The sequence below is a fragment of the Gallinula chloropus genome, assembly GCF_964237585.1.
Source record: "Gallinula chloropus genome assembly, chromosome: 1".
Lineage (NCBI taxonomy): Eukaryota > Metazoa > Chordata > Aves > Gruiformes > Rallidae > Gallinula > Gallinula chloropus.
The window spans coordinates 22022540-22041697 of NC_140085.1; the positions used below are offsets into that span (position 1 = coordinate 22022540).

The 19158-nt window shown below is 44.5% G+C and overlaps 1 protein-coding gene across 2 annotated transcripts in view; it reads left to right on the plus strand.

The window, feature by feature from the left end:
* The window catches only part of SYN3 (synapsin III), a gene marked incomplete at both ends in the record, with an annotated part of 175576 nt that overhangs the window by 138444 nt on the left and 17974 nt on the right, over positions 1–19158 (plus strand). For both annotated transcript variants that reach the window (XM_084273252.1, XM_084273253.1), the window contains 2 exons: positions 4143–4205; positions 14337–14479. In XM_084273252.1, the coding sequence (XP_084129378.1) occupies positions 4143–4205; positions 14337–14479 (206 nt within the window). The remainder of the gene's footprint in view (positions 1–4142; positions 4206–14336; positions 14480–19158) is intronic.

The window sequence follows — 19158 nt, forward strand, 5'->3', positions numbered from 1 at the left end:
GTGTGCTGTGGGGGGGCTTCTGGCCTGATTGAAAACAATACTCGTGCCAGGAGACCAAAATTTTAATGTCTTCATCTCCCATCAACCCAGATCCTTCCTAATATTATCTGTGATGTCGCTGGACCCTTTTAGTATTGACTGGAAGGGCTTTTTAGAAGAACAAATATTACTGTAAACTGGAAGTGCATTGCTTGAGATAAGATGGATAATGTGAACTAAAGCACAAAACTAAATACGGCAGAAGGAAATCAAAAGAGGCATTCTGCACTGCTTATGGACTATGGGACAGTTGACAGAATCACAGACCTAAGATCCACATCTCTCTTGAGGGCCTCAGTGAAACAAGAGAGTGGAAAACATTGTATTTATGGGATAGATGAGGTTTCATCTAAGATTACTCCCTTCAGTTCAATTTATTTCCAACTCTGTTCTACTGCTCCACCAGCAGTAAATACAGAAAATTTTCATATTTTTACAAAATTATTGAAAAGCTCATTATTTGTTGGATAGGAGGAGCAGAGGGTATAGGGGAAAGTGTCACAGTTTACAGCCATGTGTTTTCAAATAGAGGCTAATGCATGCATACCAGCACTCACTTTCACACATGAGTGCCAAAATACTGCTTAACTGCAAAGCCACCTTTGCTGTGACACTACACACAGAGCAAAGCCCCTGAAATGAGGAACTAAAATGCTATACTTTGGGCAACCAGTGTTGTAAATTGGGAAAAAAGCTCATGATTCTCCCTTTGCTCCATCAAAGATCACTTTGCTGTGTTCCCAATTCAGGATTCAATCTGCTGCTTGACTCTGAACAAACATCTTCCAAGTTCTAGACACATATGTAAACCTTGACATCTCAAGGCTTTTTTTGTGACAACATCTGGGAGTACATTTATAGGATTTTAATTCAAAGGGTTGATTTATGCATATGAACTAACACCCTGCATCTGATCACTGAGCTAGCTGCAGTGCTACAGTCCCATCCCAAAACCCGCAGACATCATCTATACCACCCCTGTCAACAGCTCATGCACATTTTAAAGCATCAAAGGGTTTTTCCTCATTTTTCCAAGAAAAAAGAGCCTTTACAACACATAAACACATAGAAAGGCACAGCATATTTCTTTGCGTGATTTCAGTAGAAACATGCTTTTCCTGTTAAACTCTGGTGCTATCCTTTGATTATAAGCATCTCTTTCCCAGAAAATCTATGAGTAAGTGTGTGTAAATACTCATCTCAGGGGTCTGCCCTTGTGGTGGCTGTGGCCACCCCCAGAACATCTCACCACATATGTGTGTGAATTGCCTCACAGTGGCATGTACAGTACATTCCCCCTTCCTTCAGCTTCCCTATCCATCTGAGTGCTTGCCAAGTATGCTGGCTGGCTGGCCACCTTATTAGCAACAGAAACAGGACTCAGGTCCAAACAAGACTCTGGTGGAAGCTGTCAGTATCTTCCTTGACTACAGTGGAGTTTGTCCCACTACCACCACTTCAGCAAGGGCTTCCTAGCTCCATTATAGAATGGTTGTGGACTCTGGTTGCTTTAGTCCTGTAGGCTGTCGAGAGCTTTTGATTCCACTTAACTTCAGCACAGACTAAGGTCACTCTGTTGTCACTAGGTAAAGGCATTATAAAATGCAGTGTACATGCCACCCTCTCTCATTGGTTCCTCCACAAGGCAGGTTCATGCACCTGGAAATCTGGTGGGTCTCAGTGACAGAAGCAGTCTCCTGGGAAACCACACACCAGTGTTTTCCCAGCGCTGACACATGCTCAGAATCTGGGTATGTGTTTCACCCCAAGTCCCAGGCACCCTAGTGGCTTGTGACTCCAGCATCCTCCGGCACCAGCTGGTTACCCCCACACAGGATGATGATGCCAAGGCTTACCAAGAAAGCTGATGTCATGTTTCCAAGAAGCAAAGAGAAAGGGAGAGGTTTGAGCAGACCGCTGTCATTGCTGGTGGTTTCTTCCAGCCTAGCAGTAAACTTGGGTTGTTTTTTGGATCCCAAATTTTCTTTGCATGTACACAGGAAAACAGATGCTTCCCACTCCCAGGCCCCATTCTAGAGCCAGGCTCCCTCAGCAAAACCCACAGGTAGGGTACACAAACAGAACAGCAGAGACATCACTTCCTGCCCCTGGCTGCTTTGAGCTGGTGATAGAACATTATCTATCCCACACACTTCTTTGGCCTCCTTGCCAGGGTATCAGGCCAGCTTGCAGCACACAGCTTGCTTTTCCTGTGCGGTAGGAACAGCTGACGCCTGTGCTCACAAACAGGGAACAGAGGCTGGGGCTTGCAAGTGCTTTGGCTAAAATAGTGGGCATGGGGCATGGATGACAGAGCTGGGAAGTGAGCCAGGTGTCCCAGAGCCTAAGCAGGTGGGTGCCCTCAGTATTAGGTTACCTTTCATCTTCCAGCATTAAAGGCCTGGCACAGTCTATCCACAGCCCTATCTTCAGTGAGCCTCAGGTGCAGGTCTCTGTTTGATACATTTATGCCAGCAGCAAATTAAGTTTCAGGCTCTTACAATGAATTAGAGACGCACAAACCCCATGTGTCTGGACACACACTTAACTATGGGGCTTCAGGATGGCCACCTATCACAAGCTCTTGCCTCTCCTGAAACAGCGGGTGCTGGTCCCTGCCTTGCCAGGACTGTGATTTATTGCATCTGTGTGCCTTTCTGTGGTCCAAAGAGGATCCTTCAGCTTTCTGTCTGAAGAAGGTCCTCAGAGGAGACACAGGTTGTTTGAGAACACGACGCACTCACTGTTCCCCTCTCCTGTGACATTTCTTTACATACCTAGCTAAATGCCAAGAGATACAGTGTTCATTGCTGATTTTGCTATTTATAGCGAGCTGCCACAGATGGAGACTGCAGCACCGTCCTATCTTTCGGGCGTAACGCCTGCCTGTCCACACAGACAATTGGTAATTAGCACAAGAACAATTTGTTTATCTATTCTCAAACTTAAATAAATAGGAGAGCCGTTTATCTGCCAAAATTCGACTCCTTCCTACTGCCAGATCTCCAGGTTAACTGCTTAATGAATAGAGTTCATTGCTCCAGGCATTTAGGTAAAGACAAAAGTGTCTTTTAAAAGAACTCTTATAAAAGAAAACAAAATATACAATACCAAATTACAGATTATGCATTCAGATCACAAGAATCAGGAACACAGGACAAGCCAAAGATGATAGGGATGTCATGCAGAGGCACAGAAATGGACCAACTGGTACGTAGGGGAAGAGTGGTGTATATATTCCACTTACTCCTGCCTTTCCTACCAGTCCAGCCACCCAGCTCTCAGCTGATCACTCCAAGAGAATACTTGTATGAAACTGGGGAATAGAAGGCAGAGAGGATGCTTGCTGCTCTCCACGTAAAATCCCACACATGCATTAAGATGCACTTGCATGGCCCGGATGACAGGACCCTGTCCAAAACCACACAGGCAAGGGAGGAGACATGACGTATTTTTTTCTGTTTTTACTGCTGATTCCAACCTTCTTTGTTCTCTTTTATTCCCTTTAACCCCCCCTCCCACCCCCCAAGTTAGAGAAGAGAGGAAGAGATTTTATGAATAGATGGGCTTTGTGAGCTGTACCCAAGGGTTGGCCCCTGTTCCCTCTCTCCTTGCCTCCACCACTGCTGGAGGGAGGGGAATGGGAGCCACAGAGGGACTGCTCACACTCTCTTTAATGACCAAAGCAGTCTGTGTGGGGGAAAAAAATAAGCCACCCTTGCCTTTCTCACAATTCAGGTTTTCAACATCTGAAAGCGTTCACTAACTGGAGCTTGCAGGTGCAGCTTAACATGCATGTGAATGTACACAAGTCCATATGTACAGGGTGGGAAAAGCAACACAAAAAAAAAAGGTTTTAGAGGTTACTGCTATCAGGCAGCAAAAGTGGACCAGGTCTGAGATTCTGCCTGGCCTCCATTTCTGATCATATGGAACCCAAAGAAGAGTTCATTGCCCTACCACCTGGACAATTTTTATTTGACTTTTTTATCCTCCCATCAGCATCCAGGAAGGGGATAATAGCTACTAAGTAAAAGTAAACTATTTCAAATACAATGGCTGGAAAGAAATAGTAATGAGGATCTCCTTCTTTTCTCTTTCAGCTCACAACTCCGAATTTCCCTGTAGTGGTCAAACTGGGACATGCACATGCTGGAATGGGGAAGGTAAGGAAAATTATATATATATATATATTTATATATGTCAGGAAACAGATATATGTGTGGTAGAGCATTCCTGTGATCGTATGTGGCATATGGCCAGCCAGCGAAGGGGTTAAACCTCCCCACAGCCTATCTGGGTTGCACTGGCTGTTCCTGTGGGAGAAAAGGCCTTTCTCTGCTGTCACGCACTTGGAGACAGGCAGTAGGATTGGGTTGGAGGCTGTCTGGGATGCGAAAAGGGGGGTTGTAAAGAGTGGGGGAAAAGCTGGCTGGGGTGAAGTCATTAGGCTCATCTTTTATATATTGTCTCCTCTCCTGAAAGTGGTAATGTTGTTTATTCAAGCACCTGTAATGTGCAGCTACATCCCATAGCTCTCACAATGAGGAGCAGCAGCACTGGTCTTTTTGAGCACATTATGATGACCTTATTCAATAAAACAGGAGCCCTTCAGTTATTTTTTTCCTCCTTGCAAGGAAGAACAAGACCTTACAAAGCAGAGTGGCTGGTTGCCTGCCAAGGAATCCTGAAAAACAGTTCTCTCCCCAGAAGGACCTGTTTGTTTTTCCCAGGCTCTCTGGGATCTTTATTCCCCCAGTGAATTAGCAGCCCCTGTTTCTTGGGGTGCCTGGGCTCCCCTTTCAGTGAGGCATTGCCAGCACATTCCTGCTACACTTCAGCCCCCTCGTTCTTGTATATACCTTTTTAAAAAAATCCCCTATCTGTCTAAAACTTGATTTGTTCAGAAGTAGGAAATTCTGATGTATCATCTCTGAATCCAAATGGGTAGTGTATGAATCTCATGACTGATACCACTGTCACAGGGTTTCCCTAGAGCACACAGATCTTCTCCAGCCTCACACTTCACCTGAAAATTATATATAGGTATGCCAAACCTAAACTCAGTACACTTTGTTTGTTTGTGCTCTGGAAACAGAAGTCCTTTTTGCTTCCTGAATTGCACACGGAAGCTCTCATAATCTTTCTACCTTTGGTTGCAATGTTCCCCTGTCTGGATGGTAGCTGTCAGAGAGGAAGTGGGCTCATATCCCTGGGCCAGTGGTGGAGTTGGCTTTCAGCATCAAAACCCAAACATTTAAATATGCAGGAAATGTTTGTTAAAATATTTGTGCTGCACACCTTAAACAGGCAGAGGTGTCATTGAGTTAGAGTACTAGCAGACATCCCAGAGCTGCTTGTAGAGTGAGCCACTGAACATGTGCCTAGGAAGGATTTCATTAGCAAAATCCAACCAGGACAAATGAAGGGGAAGAGACCTCTTGCTGAGGAAAGGTTTCAAGTTCCTTGAGACCCTGTGATCCTGGATCTCTCTCACTGCTCTGCAATTTCATCTGTAACATAAGGTGTGTCTCTTGTGCACAAAGGACCTTCAGTGGCTACAGAAAGGAGGGCAAATTCAGAGAAAAGTACCCCAACCAGACAAAACCCATACCAGAATATTGAATTGTTGTTTTCTGCTCCAGACACCAGATCTTCCACCTCTTGCTTTCGCTCACATTTTATTATTTAATTATCTTGATTTTTGTTGTCCCAAGTTATAAGGGAAGAGGGTTTCTATTCAAATTCCAAGCACAATTGTACACAGTGGTACAAGGGGATATGTAGGAAATCATTCCAGATGAAGATAGGCTGACAGCCAGAATGGTAGAAGAAAGAGTTGGCCTGAGGCCAAGTTTACCTTAGTCCATTGTGAAATTAGGGACCAGTAGAAAGTCTAGATGTGGATTTGGGCACAGAGTTTCAGCACTGCTCTGTTCAGTAGATGGAAACAGTACAGGAAGGAATGGCTGTTGACCTTATGGTTTTAGTTTGGGCCCTTCTCCAGCCACAAGCAGCCTGAAGGAAAGTTGAGACTAATCATTAAATTAGTCTTCTTGATGTCCCGCTGCATTTCATTGCATAGAGCAAAAAGAAGAGAGAGAAAGTGAAAATAAAATAAAGAACAAGTCAGTTGATTTAAGAGACAAGTTAACTGGAATTTTCTTCATGTTGTTTTTAAGGCAATAGGGTTGAAGCCCAGGTGGGGTTGACAGAACGAAACCACAGAAAATGTCAGGAGAAATACAGATAAGCAGAACTATGAGCATACTAGAAAAGTAACACCTATAGGTAAAAAAATATCAGACCTCCAACTAAGTAATTTCAAAGATTTATTTGCATTGGTCTTCAGCTATAGAGATGATAGCAGGAAATAGCAGTAAAATATGTATAATGTGAAGAGATGAGTGTAAGAAAGTGAATGTTAATAAAGCACTTGCATCAGGTCATATTTTATATAAAATGAGTGACTGAAGAAATAAAGGATTGAATCACACAGAGTCACGTACAGAACTTTAGGATTTGGAAGGGACCTTGAAAGATCATGTAGTCCAACCCCCTGCCAGAGCAGGATCACCTAGACTAAATCACACAGGAACACATCCAGGCGGGTTTTGAATGCCTCCAGAGAAAGAGACTCCACAATCTCTCTGGGCAGCCTGTTCCAGTGCTCCGTCACCCTCACAGTGGAAAAGTTTCTCCTTGTATTCACATGGAACTTCCTATGCCCCAGCTTGCACCCATTGTCCCTTGTCCTATCGCTGGCCACCACTGAGAAGAGCCTGACTCCATGCTCCTGACTCTCACCTTTTATATATCTATAAACATTAATAAGGTCACCCCTCAGTCTTCTCCAGGCTAAACTGGCCCAGCTCCCTCAGCCTTTCCTCATAAGGAAGGTGTTCCACTCCCTTCATCATGTTGGTGGCCCTGCGCTGGACTTTTCCAAGGAGTTCTATGTCCTTCTTGAACTGAGGGGCCCAGAACTGGATGCAATATTCCAGGTGTGGTCTCACTCACACCCCTTCTAATACAGCCCAGGATGCCATTGGCCTTCTTAGCCAGGAGGGCACATTGCTGGCTCATGGTCATCCTGCTGTCCACCAGGACCCCCAGGTCCCTCTCACCTGTGCTGCTCTCCAACAGGCCAGTCCCCAACCTATACTGGTACCTGGGGTTGTTCTTCCCCAGATGCAAGACCCTACACTTGCCCTTGATAAATCTCATTAAACTTCTCCCCGCCCAGCTCTCCAGCCTAAGTCTCACAGAATGGCAGCACAACCCTCTGGTGTGTCAGCCACTCCTCCCAGTTTTGTGTAGTCAGCAAGCTTGCTGACTGTACACTCTATTCACTCATCCAGGCCATGAATAAATATATGGAATAGTACAGGTCCCAGTACTGACCCCTGAAGGAATCCATTAGATACAGGCCTCCAGCTAGACTCTGTCCCACTCATCAAAACTTGATGGCTTCTCTCCTTCCACCAGCTCTCAATCCACCTCACTACTCGACCTTCCAGACCACACTTCCTCAGTTTAACCACGAGAATGCTGTGTGAGACAGTGTCAGATGATTTACTGAGGTCAAGGTAGACCACATCTACTGCCCTGATATCATCTATCAGCCCAGTTATATCCTCATAAAAGGCTATTAGATTAGTCAAACATGACTTCACCTTGGTAAAACCATGTTGACTGCTCCTAACAACCCTCTTATCTTTGATGTGCCTAGAGACAGCACCAAGGGTAAGTCTTTCCATCACCTTTCCAGGAATGGAAGTGAGGCTGACTGGTCTGTAGTTACCTGGCTCCTCCTTCTTGCTCTTTTTGAAGACTAGAGTAACATTTGCTTTCCTCCAGTCCTCAGGCACCTCGCCTGTTTCCCAGGATTTAGCAAAGATGATGGATAGTGGCCTAGCAATGACTTCCACCAGCTCCCTCAGCACCCTCGGGTGCATCCCATCAGGATCCATGGATTTATGGATGTCCAGATGTCTTAATTCATCCCTGACCCAATCCTCATCAACCAAGGCAGACTCATCATTTGTCCTGACTTCCTCTGGAGCTTCAGCCACCCTGGGCTCTTGTAAACAGTACCCAGCAGTGACAGCATTCAGTAATTCCACCTTCATACTATCCTGAGTCACCAGTCACCAGTGCACCCACCTTGTTCAACAGAGGGCCTACATGGACTCTAGCATTAATTTTGTCTCCAATGCATTTGAAGAAGCCCTTTCTCTTGTTCTTGACCTGCCTTGCAAGGTTTAATTCCAAAGAGGCCTTAGCTTTCCTAGTTTCAATCCTACATGCCCTGACAACAGTCTTATATTCCTCCCAAGTGGCCATCATGTCCTTCCATGACCTGTTGACTCTCTTCTTCCACTTAAGCTTGCCCAGCAGTCTCCTGTTTACCCACGCAGGTCTTCTGCCTCCCTTTCTTGACTTCTTTCCCATTGGGATGCTCTGATCTTGAGCTTGGAAGAAGTGGTCCTTGAATATGGACCATCTATCTTGGGCCCCTTTTCCTTCCAGTGCCCTGTCCCACAGGATTTCCCCCAGTAATTCCCCCAGACCTTTTTCATGTTGTATTTAAGTTGCCCAGGCTCATATGGTCAACAGTACTCAAGGATTCTTCCAGGGAAACCATAGATGGACACTAAGACTGTCCTTTCCCTGCGCAGAACTGAACCATTATTCACTCAGCAGCTCCTAAAGGTCAAGCCATTTTCAAGCATTTTGCAGTTTGAGCCTACCTACCCCAAATGTCTCTGTTGAATAGGGTGAGCACTAGAGTGAGAAAGGAATAACACTTCTTGCTGACTCCAGATCTCAAAATGCCAGGGCCCGTGGAAAAGAATAATGCTCTCAGTGTGTTAATATATGCCATTTGTGTGCTAACATGACCCTGAAGTGCCCTAGGAAAGGAGCCTAGTGCTGCAAGTTCATTCAAAGAGCGTCCTCACCTCTTCCTGATGAGACCATGAGGAGGAAACAACTGCCAGGTCTGCAAAGAGAGGAAAACCAGTGTATGTCCATGTGGCTTCATCTATATTTAAATTAATTTAATAAATATATACATATATGGCTACTCTTACTTTATTTTTAGACCTCTCTAATTAGGCCAGTTTAAGAATCACCTCCTGTCCCCTCCTGCCCCATAATTATGAAAAAACACCTCCCAAGTACAAATCTAGGCTCAGATGAATTTATTACATTGTAGAAGAAAAACTTGTTCATTATATGTGGTCAGAGTTATTTTCTCTCTTACTGGATGGGAAAGACTTCTCTATGCTTTTTTTCCCCTGGTATAAATATAGCACAAACTAAACAGAGCCACTCTGTAATGTAAAAATACTGCAAGCTTTTTTATCAGGAAGGACAGCTCGTCACCTTGTCTCTCTCGGGACTAGAAATAGAATGTTCCAAAAGTGAGAGCTTTGAAAATCCAGTGTGTTAAAGAGGAAAGGAAGGGGAAAGGGTTGCCTCAGTTTGTCAAGGAACAAATATTTTCTTTTACAGAGGACAAATAATGACTTGACATGTAACATTCACAACAGAGCAGCCCAATCACTGCATTCCCACTGACTCATGAGTGAGGAGGTACCACCCATCTTCAAAATAGCAAAAGCATCCCCATGCACATCAGTCTGGAACCTTTTGCTGGATGTGAAAAACAGTGACTGATTCAGGGTACTGGGAACCAAAGCTGCCAAGACCCGTGGTTAAGAGAAGCTCTTCATTAGGAAGTTAGCAGGGTTTGTAAGGTTTAATGCATTAAGGGCAGCGTAACACCTGGAGAACTTCAGTGTGAGTATAGTAAGGAAATCTGGACTCTCCTGTGTCTTTAATATTTTGAAGTCAGTCAGAGTTAGGCCTAAATTGAATATGTGTTGATTGTATTGTGTATTTTGGGACAGGGAATACAGTTTGAAGTAGAGGGAAGGAGAGACTCAGGAAACTTCTGTACAGAGCCATTCCTGAAGACCTGCTGTCTCAAAATGGCAAAGACATTGCAGAAAGGCTAAGTGCAGGTCAAGATGGATGGAAAATCACAAGCTCTGTGCAGCCACGCCAGTTCCTCTGGAGGAAAACATTTTCACCAGCCTACCAAGACTCACTTAAACACCACATTGCCAAGCCTGGCCCTGGCTTGTCCTTAGACACTTACCTTCTAGCTGAACCTGCCTCTAACCCCAGTTTGGACACAGAAACTTCTGCTGCAAGCTGTGTCCAAAGTGGTGCAGGTTTACCCTGTGAGGCAGATTTAACTTTGGATGACACTTTGAGAGGCAAGGCTAGGACAGGCCTGGCAGCCTGCTATAATTATGCCACTTTGGCTGACTATTTTTTCATGTGGCAATGTAACTAACAAAACCAAAAGGGGTCTATGAGGTGATGCCTCACAGTGCTTAGGATAAAGATGAGGTAAGAGTGCTCTCTGGTATCTGGGAACATCTGAGGTGGACAAGAGGCAGTAGAGGAACTATGGGACAGAAGAAGCAGAAATATCTGCTCAGGTCCCTCACTGCAGGAATTTGTGCTCATGCAGGTCTCAGGGGTCGCTCAGACTGCCTGGGAAATATTTAAAAATGCCAGGACCCACTCTCCAAAATCCTGCCTCGCAGAAAGACCTCAAAAGAAGGTCCACAGCAGAGATGGGATCTGTCCCTTGGATACGCTCCAGCCAAGGGCAACAACTCAGTGCCTCTTGAGCAGGCTGAGTATGGAAACAGCAGCAGCTGCAGGTCACGTAGTATCAGCCTCTGAGATGCCACCACTGGGAAAAGGGACAGACATATCTGCCCCTGGGGGTCCAGCCAGACTCCCCCCTCCACTGCGGTGACAGGGAGTGTGCTAGGGCATGGCCAATGCCTGAGTTAGAGAGCCAGAAGTGAAGCAGGGACTCTCCCTTCTTTCTCAGAAAAGGCATTTGTCGACACACTGGCCCAAACTCTTCACAACAGGTCACTAAAATGCTACAGCAAACAGCAGCTGATGGCTCCAGAATAAGTCCATTGCTGCTCAAATAGCCAGCACAGCTAAGCAAACAGGCCGCCCGGGCAGGGGCTGTGTTTGCACTCGCTGTTTGCACTCCTCTACACAGCTAATGGGGTATTACATTTATCATAAGAAGGGTGCAAAGAAGAAAGAGAGAGAGGAAAGATCCTGTTGATAGCTTTCTAACTTCTCTTCTTAGTTTCATGCATTGGCAAACCTGTCTTTTTAGAAGACAGATTTATCCCTTATTAGGGTAAATTTGTAACTGTTTGCTCTAGAATGATTTCTAATAGTACCTTCTTAAATAATGCCCTCTGGCGTCACGCTACATCCACCCTGGCTTTGATTATCTCTAGGGTTTTTCCTCCTGCTATGAAAATGGGTACTTTATTGATATGTAAAAGGGTTAGAAGGCAGAGGAAAATGAATTATACAAAATTTAAAAGTAGAAAGCTAATGAAATGGTGGACTTGATAGATAAGGCAGAAATATAAATCTAATTTCACTGTAACTTGAGTGCTTCCTGTTTATGAAGTAATAACCATACACTGGACTAAACCAGCGTTAAACCAGGACATGGCTGTTATTTTTGTCAAATTTGGCCGTCTCTAACAATTAACAAACGATGGCTCAGATTTCAGCTTTGGTGAAATTTGATTATTTTGATGCTGGGTAAGGCCATGATCTCCTAAAAGGGGATCTCTGTGAGGTGCCTTCTCAGAAAAGTCCATAGAATGGGCTCTGGCATGGGCCAGATAAGATGGAAGAGCTGTTTACAGAGAACTGTGCAGTGGTGTAGCACTGTGGGAATCATCTTTGTTTTTCATTTCTGTCCTTGTGTCCTCAGTGAGTCACCCCACCCTTTAACTATCTTCTGTCCCCACGGGGAGTGAAAGCCAGAGAGGAGGAAGAAATGGACTCTTCCTGCTGTATTTTTGAGGAAAAGTCCTATTCAACAAGATGAACATAGAGCTCCTTTCTAGCAATAACAATATAGTGTAACTCCAATCTGGAGAGAGGAGCAGCATCCCATTGCTCTGGTTCTGGGACTAAGCTTCCAGGGCTTGGAATGCAAACATTTCAGCCAGGGCACAAAGACATCTGCTGCACAAGTGTAATGCTTTGTTTCAGATCTCACAAATGTCGTTCCAAGTAGGTCATTATATAATGGCTTTTGTCTTTTCCCATTGCCAAAAGGGTCCAGGAGAATATGTCATAACATCATGCATTGCCTGCCCATGTAGTCCCTTTTGTGATCACCTCATCTGGGTGGGACTCTCTCTCTTGGTGTCATTCAGCCTAGCACTCTTATCTGTGCAACAAAAATACTCAACCTGACACAGCCTGCATTGTTTCCCCTGGCATTTTGCGAGCCATGCCCAGGCTGAAGGCTCTCCCCATGAGGTGCTCCCCTCTCCTGCTTCCTCACCCTGCCCTGACGTGCCAGGAGCAGCCAGGTCTGCACGCAGCCCTGCTTGGGCATAGAGCGGGCTAACATTGCCCGGAGCAGGGCTGTTCCTCCCGGATGCCGTGCAATAGTTGCCTTTACATTCTCCCTTTGTGTTTGTTATTTCCTTTTTTCCCTCTACCCTCCCACTCCACAGACGATTGTCGTCTTCCTCTACAGCTTTTCCCAGTGATCTTTGGATAGCAAGAGCACAACCCTCACCACAGCAGAAGGGAGGAAGGCTAGGGCTATTTGGTGTTCAGTGAAAGAAGCAGCAGACCAGGTCTTTTTTCTTATTTTCAGACATCTAGAAATGATCACAGGTCAAACTAGTTGCACTTTTCACCTTCCCCACAACCTGTCCTGTTCTTGAGAACTTTTCTGCACCAGGTTGTGGATGCATCTTTGATTTATATTATGGCTGGTGCTTACACAAAACCATCTAAACAGAGTAAACCAGGTTAGCAACAAGCGTGTCCTCTGTTCTCTAGTGAAGATGGCTCCTGCCCTCTCATGGCTGAAGGCAGATAAGGATAAGTAAAGCCACTTGTTTGTTCTTTGCACAGAAACACCAAATACCATTGCACGCGTTTCCTTCAGCCGGCTCCACACAGTCTGGCATCACCCTCCTTTAACACACACGATGACGCAACTGGGAAACTCTTCTAGGGCAGAGACTGACTGGTTGTCACGAGCGAGTACACATTGAGTGAAGCAGAGTTGCAGTCCCCAACTGTGGTCTCAAAGGGTTACCAAAATACAAAGTGCAGGTAACACATAAAGAAAGACGCTTGGTACCCTTTTCACACAGTATCGGTCTTTTTTCTACTAACAATCCCACCCTTCCTGCATCCGTCTGGCTCTAAGGAACAGGATTTGCACGGGTGTCTCTGATGCACAAAACAAGTTTTTGCCAATAGACTCAAGGCTGGGCAGATAGTGTGAATGATGTGAAGCTGTGTTCTTATTACCTGCTTGTTCAGCTTTCCTGTCCTGAACCAATGAGCTTTCATAGAGATTTAATTACATCATTACAACTTCTACTGTTTTGGTCCTTCTTCCTTTTTTTCCCTTTCTTTTCCTTTTTTTTTTTTTCTGGATAAGATACAGAGCATTTCTCGTAACTGAATACAAATCTGTGAAAAGACTTCTTCTCAGAAAATCTCCAGCTCATAGGCCTCTGCCCTCTCATTTCCAAGTGCAACCCAAGTCTAACACCCAACCAGCTGTCCCATGCACATGTTCTTGGCATTGCGCTCACACAAATCACCCCAAGAATCACAGGCTCCCCCAGAGATACCCTTTTCCTTCAGAGCTTATTTCCAGCCAGGAGAACTGCACCACCCCTCGAAATAAAAGTCTAGAGGGGGGGTAATGTGAAATGCCAGAGAAATGAAGCCTAGAGGTGGCAGACAACCAGCTCTCTTGTTGATTTCCTGGCATTGGTTTCTATTTCCTGACCACCCAAAATACTCTGTTTTCATCCATCCCAACATGGGAAATAGCAGTTCCAATGTTTGAATGAAGTAATGCCTCTTAAGACATCAAATATTTTACTGAAGCATCATTAAAACAATGAGCATTAGCAAGAGCCATCTGGGCAAAGGTCTAGCTGCCTCTGTAGTGCCAGGTTTACCAGGGCTTGTGTGTGAGGAAGAGTTGATTTGCTCCAGATTGGGTTGGTCTGGGCATCTTCTCTCTTCACATCACACAATCCCTGCCCTGTCCTCAGCTCCATCTGTGTGGTTTTTAATTGACGTTGTGCTCTTCAGATGCAGAGATGACTTCTGCTCACTAAGTATTCCTGTTCTTTCTGTTCTTGTCACTTTTTCTCTGGATTTTGGAAATCAAGGTCAAAGTTGAGAACCAGCATGACTTCCGGGACATGGCCAGCATAGTAGCCATGGCAAAAACCTACGCCACCACCGAGCCCTTCATTGACTCCAAGTACGACATCCGAATCCAGAAAATCGGCAGTAACTACAAGGCTTACATGTGAGTGTGTGACTACACCAGAGAGAGAAGCGGGAGGGACACAGACAGTGCTGTGGATGTGACTCAGTTGGTGTTTGCTCTGGGCCAGAGTAGGAAGCTGACTTAATTTTCTTGAAGAATAGCCCTGCTGTTCTCCAACCTCTGAACCCAGGTCCCTCATCCACTGATCATCTTCTCCATTACTCACCATCAGCTCATTGTCTCTAGAAGGTAAATCTCTCTCTACCTGTTCCTGAGCTTCAGTTAGTTCCCACTACAACTCTGCCATCACCTATCATGTTTCCCTTCTGTCACAAAAGGGCCCATTTTTCCCTGCAGTTTAGCAAAATCCTCCAGTATCCTCAGGTGGGAACTGAGCCCACCCCCTTCCTACCTGGGGGAAACATTAAAAAGCCTGAGGCAGGAGGGGCAAAAAGTTTTTAAGAGCCAGCTGCAACTCATGGAGTCCTGCAGTGTCCAACCCATAGCGACACTCCATCCTCTCCCCAGACAGAGATCACAGCTCTGCACTCACACAGGGCGTGAGGAGCGTGTTGCACCAGGTATGAACAGCTTCAGCCTCGCCAGCACACGAGGTTTCCATGGGCATTTTGCAGGTGCGCTCCTTGGAGCATACAAAGGAGGAGAAGGTGGAGAAACACACCTGTGTCCTTCCCGCTCCTTCCTGCCCCATGGCATAGTGTGGGCGCTGGCATGAAGGCAACCCTCAACACTGGTATGTTTAAAAACATTAAAAAGCATTCAGCCAAACTTCAGTAGTTGTCAAGCTCAATTAAAGATGTAACCACAGGAGTCTCTAAGACACTTGTTTTTTCTTACTGCAAACCAATAGACAAGAAAAGTCAAATATCACAGTTGCTCCAGAAGCTCCTTATCCAGCCACAAAATTTGGGACAAATAGACAGTTCCAGCAGTACACTCTTCAGGTCACACTTAATTTTCATGTTACCTAACACCCACAACACTGTGACTTTTGGATCCATGTTTACAAACCCCCAGGCCACAGTTCTGGCGAAACATAGTTAAATAAGATAATCAAATGTACACAATCACATATTTTTCAGCTATAGCTGCCTAAAATTCCTGGCTGGATTCCTAGCACAGAGGTATTTAAGTAAACTAGGTAATGACTGAGTCACATTCTTCATGGGAAGGACTTGTGGGATGCTCTGCTACTTCATGTAAAATCAATGAGAGAAAATTTATTTTAAATCTGATCAGGTCAACAATAGCAATAGTTGCCTAATATTACATTAACTTCTCAGGAACTCTGGCTCAAATTGGCCAAAGGAAGGAAGGTTTAAAATATCAATTAAAATTCCCTATTCCTGCCAAACTTATTCAGCCTTGGCTCCAGAGCCTGCTCCCAGCCTGCCTCTAAGTGAAACAAAGGTCCAGTTAGCCTGACCATATCCTCTCCTTGTTTATTATTCGCACTCACTACGCACTCATCCAGACAGGGATCAGAAATAATACCAGATGATTGAGGAACGAAAGCAGTCACACTAAGAGCTAATCCCACTTGGGAATATAGCTGCACAAACAATTGTTTTCTAAATGAAAAATGTTTTCACATGAAAACAGCCATGAAGAGGAGACACCTTAATGAGAAATGAAGCTTATTAGCATAGAAAGTAAACAGCTAAATTCACACAGCAACATTCTAATCCAGAATGTTGAATTATACTGAGAGAGCCATTTATGGAGGTGAGCTTGGGAGAGATGTATAGCCAGGCCCATCAGGGGCTGCTCATTCTGTCCTGGCATCAGGCAGAAGAGAAGGTTATTTCTATGGTATAAATAAGTCCCTACTATGTCCAAAAACAGGTAAAAGCACACAAAATATCAGAGCTCTCACTGGTGTCACAAGTAGAAGACTCAAAATCATTAGTCATATCAGCAAATCTCAGCCTTAAATTCAATTACAGCATATGCAGTAGTGTCATACTAAGTGAATTGCTTTGATCTGTGAGACATGGAATCTACCCAGTATTTTTATACCTTCACCCACACGTATAGACTTTAAAAGCCCCCTTCTGTCTGAGAAAAGACTGTGTCCCAAAATTAATCAGAATATTTACTTTGCACAAAGCATCTGCCATAGGGAGGATGCTGCAGGGTGACTCATGCATTCCAACCCAGATGCTCAATGCACTTCCTTCCAGCCCATGAGCCAAGGCTTGAATTCAGTTCCCATTGACTTCAGTCAGTGCAGTGACTCCAGATTTACACTTCCAGAAAACACCTACTTAGCCCATGCCTTAGACCAGTCTCAAAACAGCAGATAAGCAGCATGTAGTATGTCTAAAATTCAAGAAAATGTATTTGACTGACATTGTAATGCCCATGAATACTGCTCATGTGACAGGGGAAATGGAGGCAGGAATTATACTTCTGCCCTCACCCCAGATGGGGGCAAAGAGAGGGATTACTTCCAGTTAGGACTTGTGAAATGTTTTTCACTTTGAAGCCAGCAGTTGCTGACTTTCAGGAGTGGGATGTTCCTTGGATCCAGCTTTTAGTGAAAGGATAATATCCTTTTCTTTCTAGTTTCATGAGTGTGACTTCTGGTTTTGTCACCTCAAATGCAGTTCAGTATGCTCTGTAGGGTCTACAACTTCAACTGTGCGTAAACTGCAACTGCTTTTAGACTGAAATGGCCCAGCTGGGAGATGGTGAGTATAGGGCACCAACAGCCCAATATTTGCTAGTTTCTCCACTTATCTTAAGCAGTGCAGGTGTCGGTCACAAATCTGCTTGATCTGCTGATCCTCAAAACTCGGTGGTCCTTTCCTCTAAGATACTAAATGTATACTGATGCAGCCCTCTAACATTTAGAATGGCTGACAGCACTTTGACTTTCAGTCCCTGAGAGAAATGTGGTTTGAGGCAGGGCATCCTTATAGAAAGCTCTTTGTCTTCAGTCTCCTTTTGCACCTCAGAGTGAATACAAAAAGGGAAAGAAAAAAGAATGAGAAAAATCTGGTGACACCTGAACTGCTCAGACATGCTTGGAAGGGAGTCATTTTAACAGAGGCTGGGATGTAGAAATTTGGTGACTGACCTGCAGGGCTTCAAATTAAGTTTTTCTGTTTAAAAACAGGGAAGTTCCCTAAAAGGAAAGGTAGGGATGCAAAAGAGAGAAATGTTTTATACTTTATGCCTATCTGCCCAACAACCAGAGCAGAGCTCTTATTTTGGGAATTTTCCCACATCAAATTTCCTTGTAAAACCATGTAGCTGTGAATTGGTTTTCTCAGGGGCAACACAGCTGCTTACATTTGGTATGCCAGGTACATTTTCTAAACACTGATACCAAATCATCTTGTCACTAATCAGACTCTGGGAGTTCTCATCAGTACTAATGGAAATCAGGATGCCATCTGCCACTGCAGGGCAATTTTCTGAACTGAATGTTAATAAAGAGTGGTTTTTCCCATTGCAGAACTGAAAAACATAATCCTAAAAATCCCATGTCAAAAGAAAAAGAGAGACTGAGGTTTGAACACTGACATTATAGGCCATCAAAGGGTTCATAACAATAAATGCTTGAGGAGGAACACGTTCTTTTGATTACAAAGTAAGGCAAGGAGATAGATGGTGGGTGAAGGGGACAAGAGTCAATTATATGGAAATACAGTTATTCAACACAGTAATCATGTTCCTTTGGCTTCCCTCCCACTTATTTAAATACAGGCTACTAAGACCTTTTAAATTTCACAGCAACTATACACACCACTTCCGAAAACAAAGGGAAAAAGGACATCAGGCTGTCCCTCACCAGAGTAAAGGGGAACCTTAGGTAGTCAGCTACAATGATCCAGGTTTATAGTCTAGTAGGACATCAGTATTACCACTGCTTCACATAGTTTTCCAAGTTCAGAATCAATTTTCCACATCATGTTGCAAAGGTGACAGAACTGGCAAGGAGGTTTCCCACGACCTCATGTTGAAGTGCTAGATTACACCTCATGCTCCCCTCTTAAGTCTCTACCTAAATCTCATTCAACATGGAGATGGTCTCTGGATGTACCCTGTCAGCTTGCTGACTTGTCCTAGCTTGTACACTATGACAGGCTTTTCTGCACAGTATTGTTACAGCAGGCTGTCCAAGGTCTGCCTTGTGTCTGAGGTCAAGAAAAGGAAAATTTTCATCCCTTCATGGATGATGGTGAAACACAGGATTTGCCAGCAACAGTACATTTTTGGGAAAATGCAGCTAATGACACTCCAACAATTTTGCATTTATACATTCCCCAGGTTCAGACACAGTGAGCCATGGACACGTCAATGAAAAAACAGTGAAAAAGATGGTATAATCATCTCTTCTGTGGCACAAACACAATTAAAATCAAAGTTAAGGAGACACAGAATTTCAGAGCTGACATTTGTGAAGCTACTCAGTGAGATGTTTCCTGGAAATGTTCTCTTCCATGGACAGAGGATGCTACCCATCGCAGAACACAAGAGTGATTATCCCAAAGATCTACAGACATTTCAGCTTTTCTGGGCCTGATGTATAAAGAAAGAAAGTACTCACAGAGCTTGATGTGTGCTCAAGATTCCTTGGAGGTTTCCCTGTCTAACTCCTCATTCAGTTTTTCATGAGTCTGAACACCATATCCTGTATGGAGTGTTGTTGAGGCAGGATTTGGAAAGGCTTCTATGAGGAAGCTCAC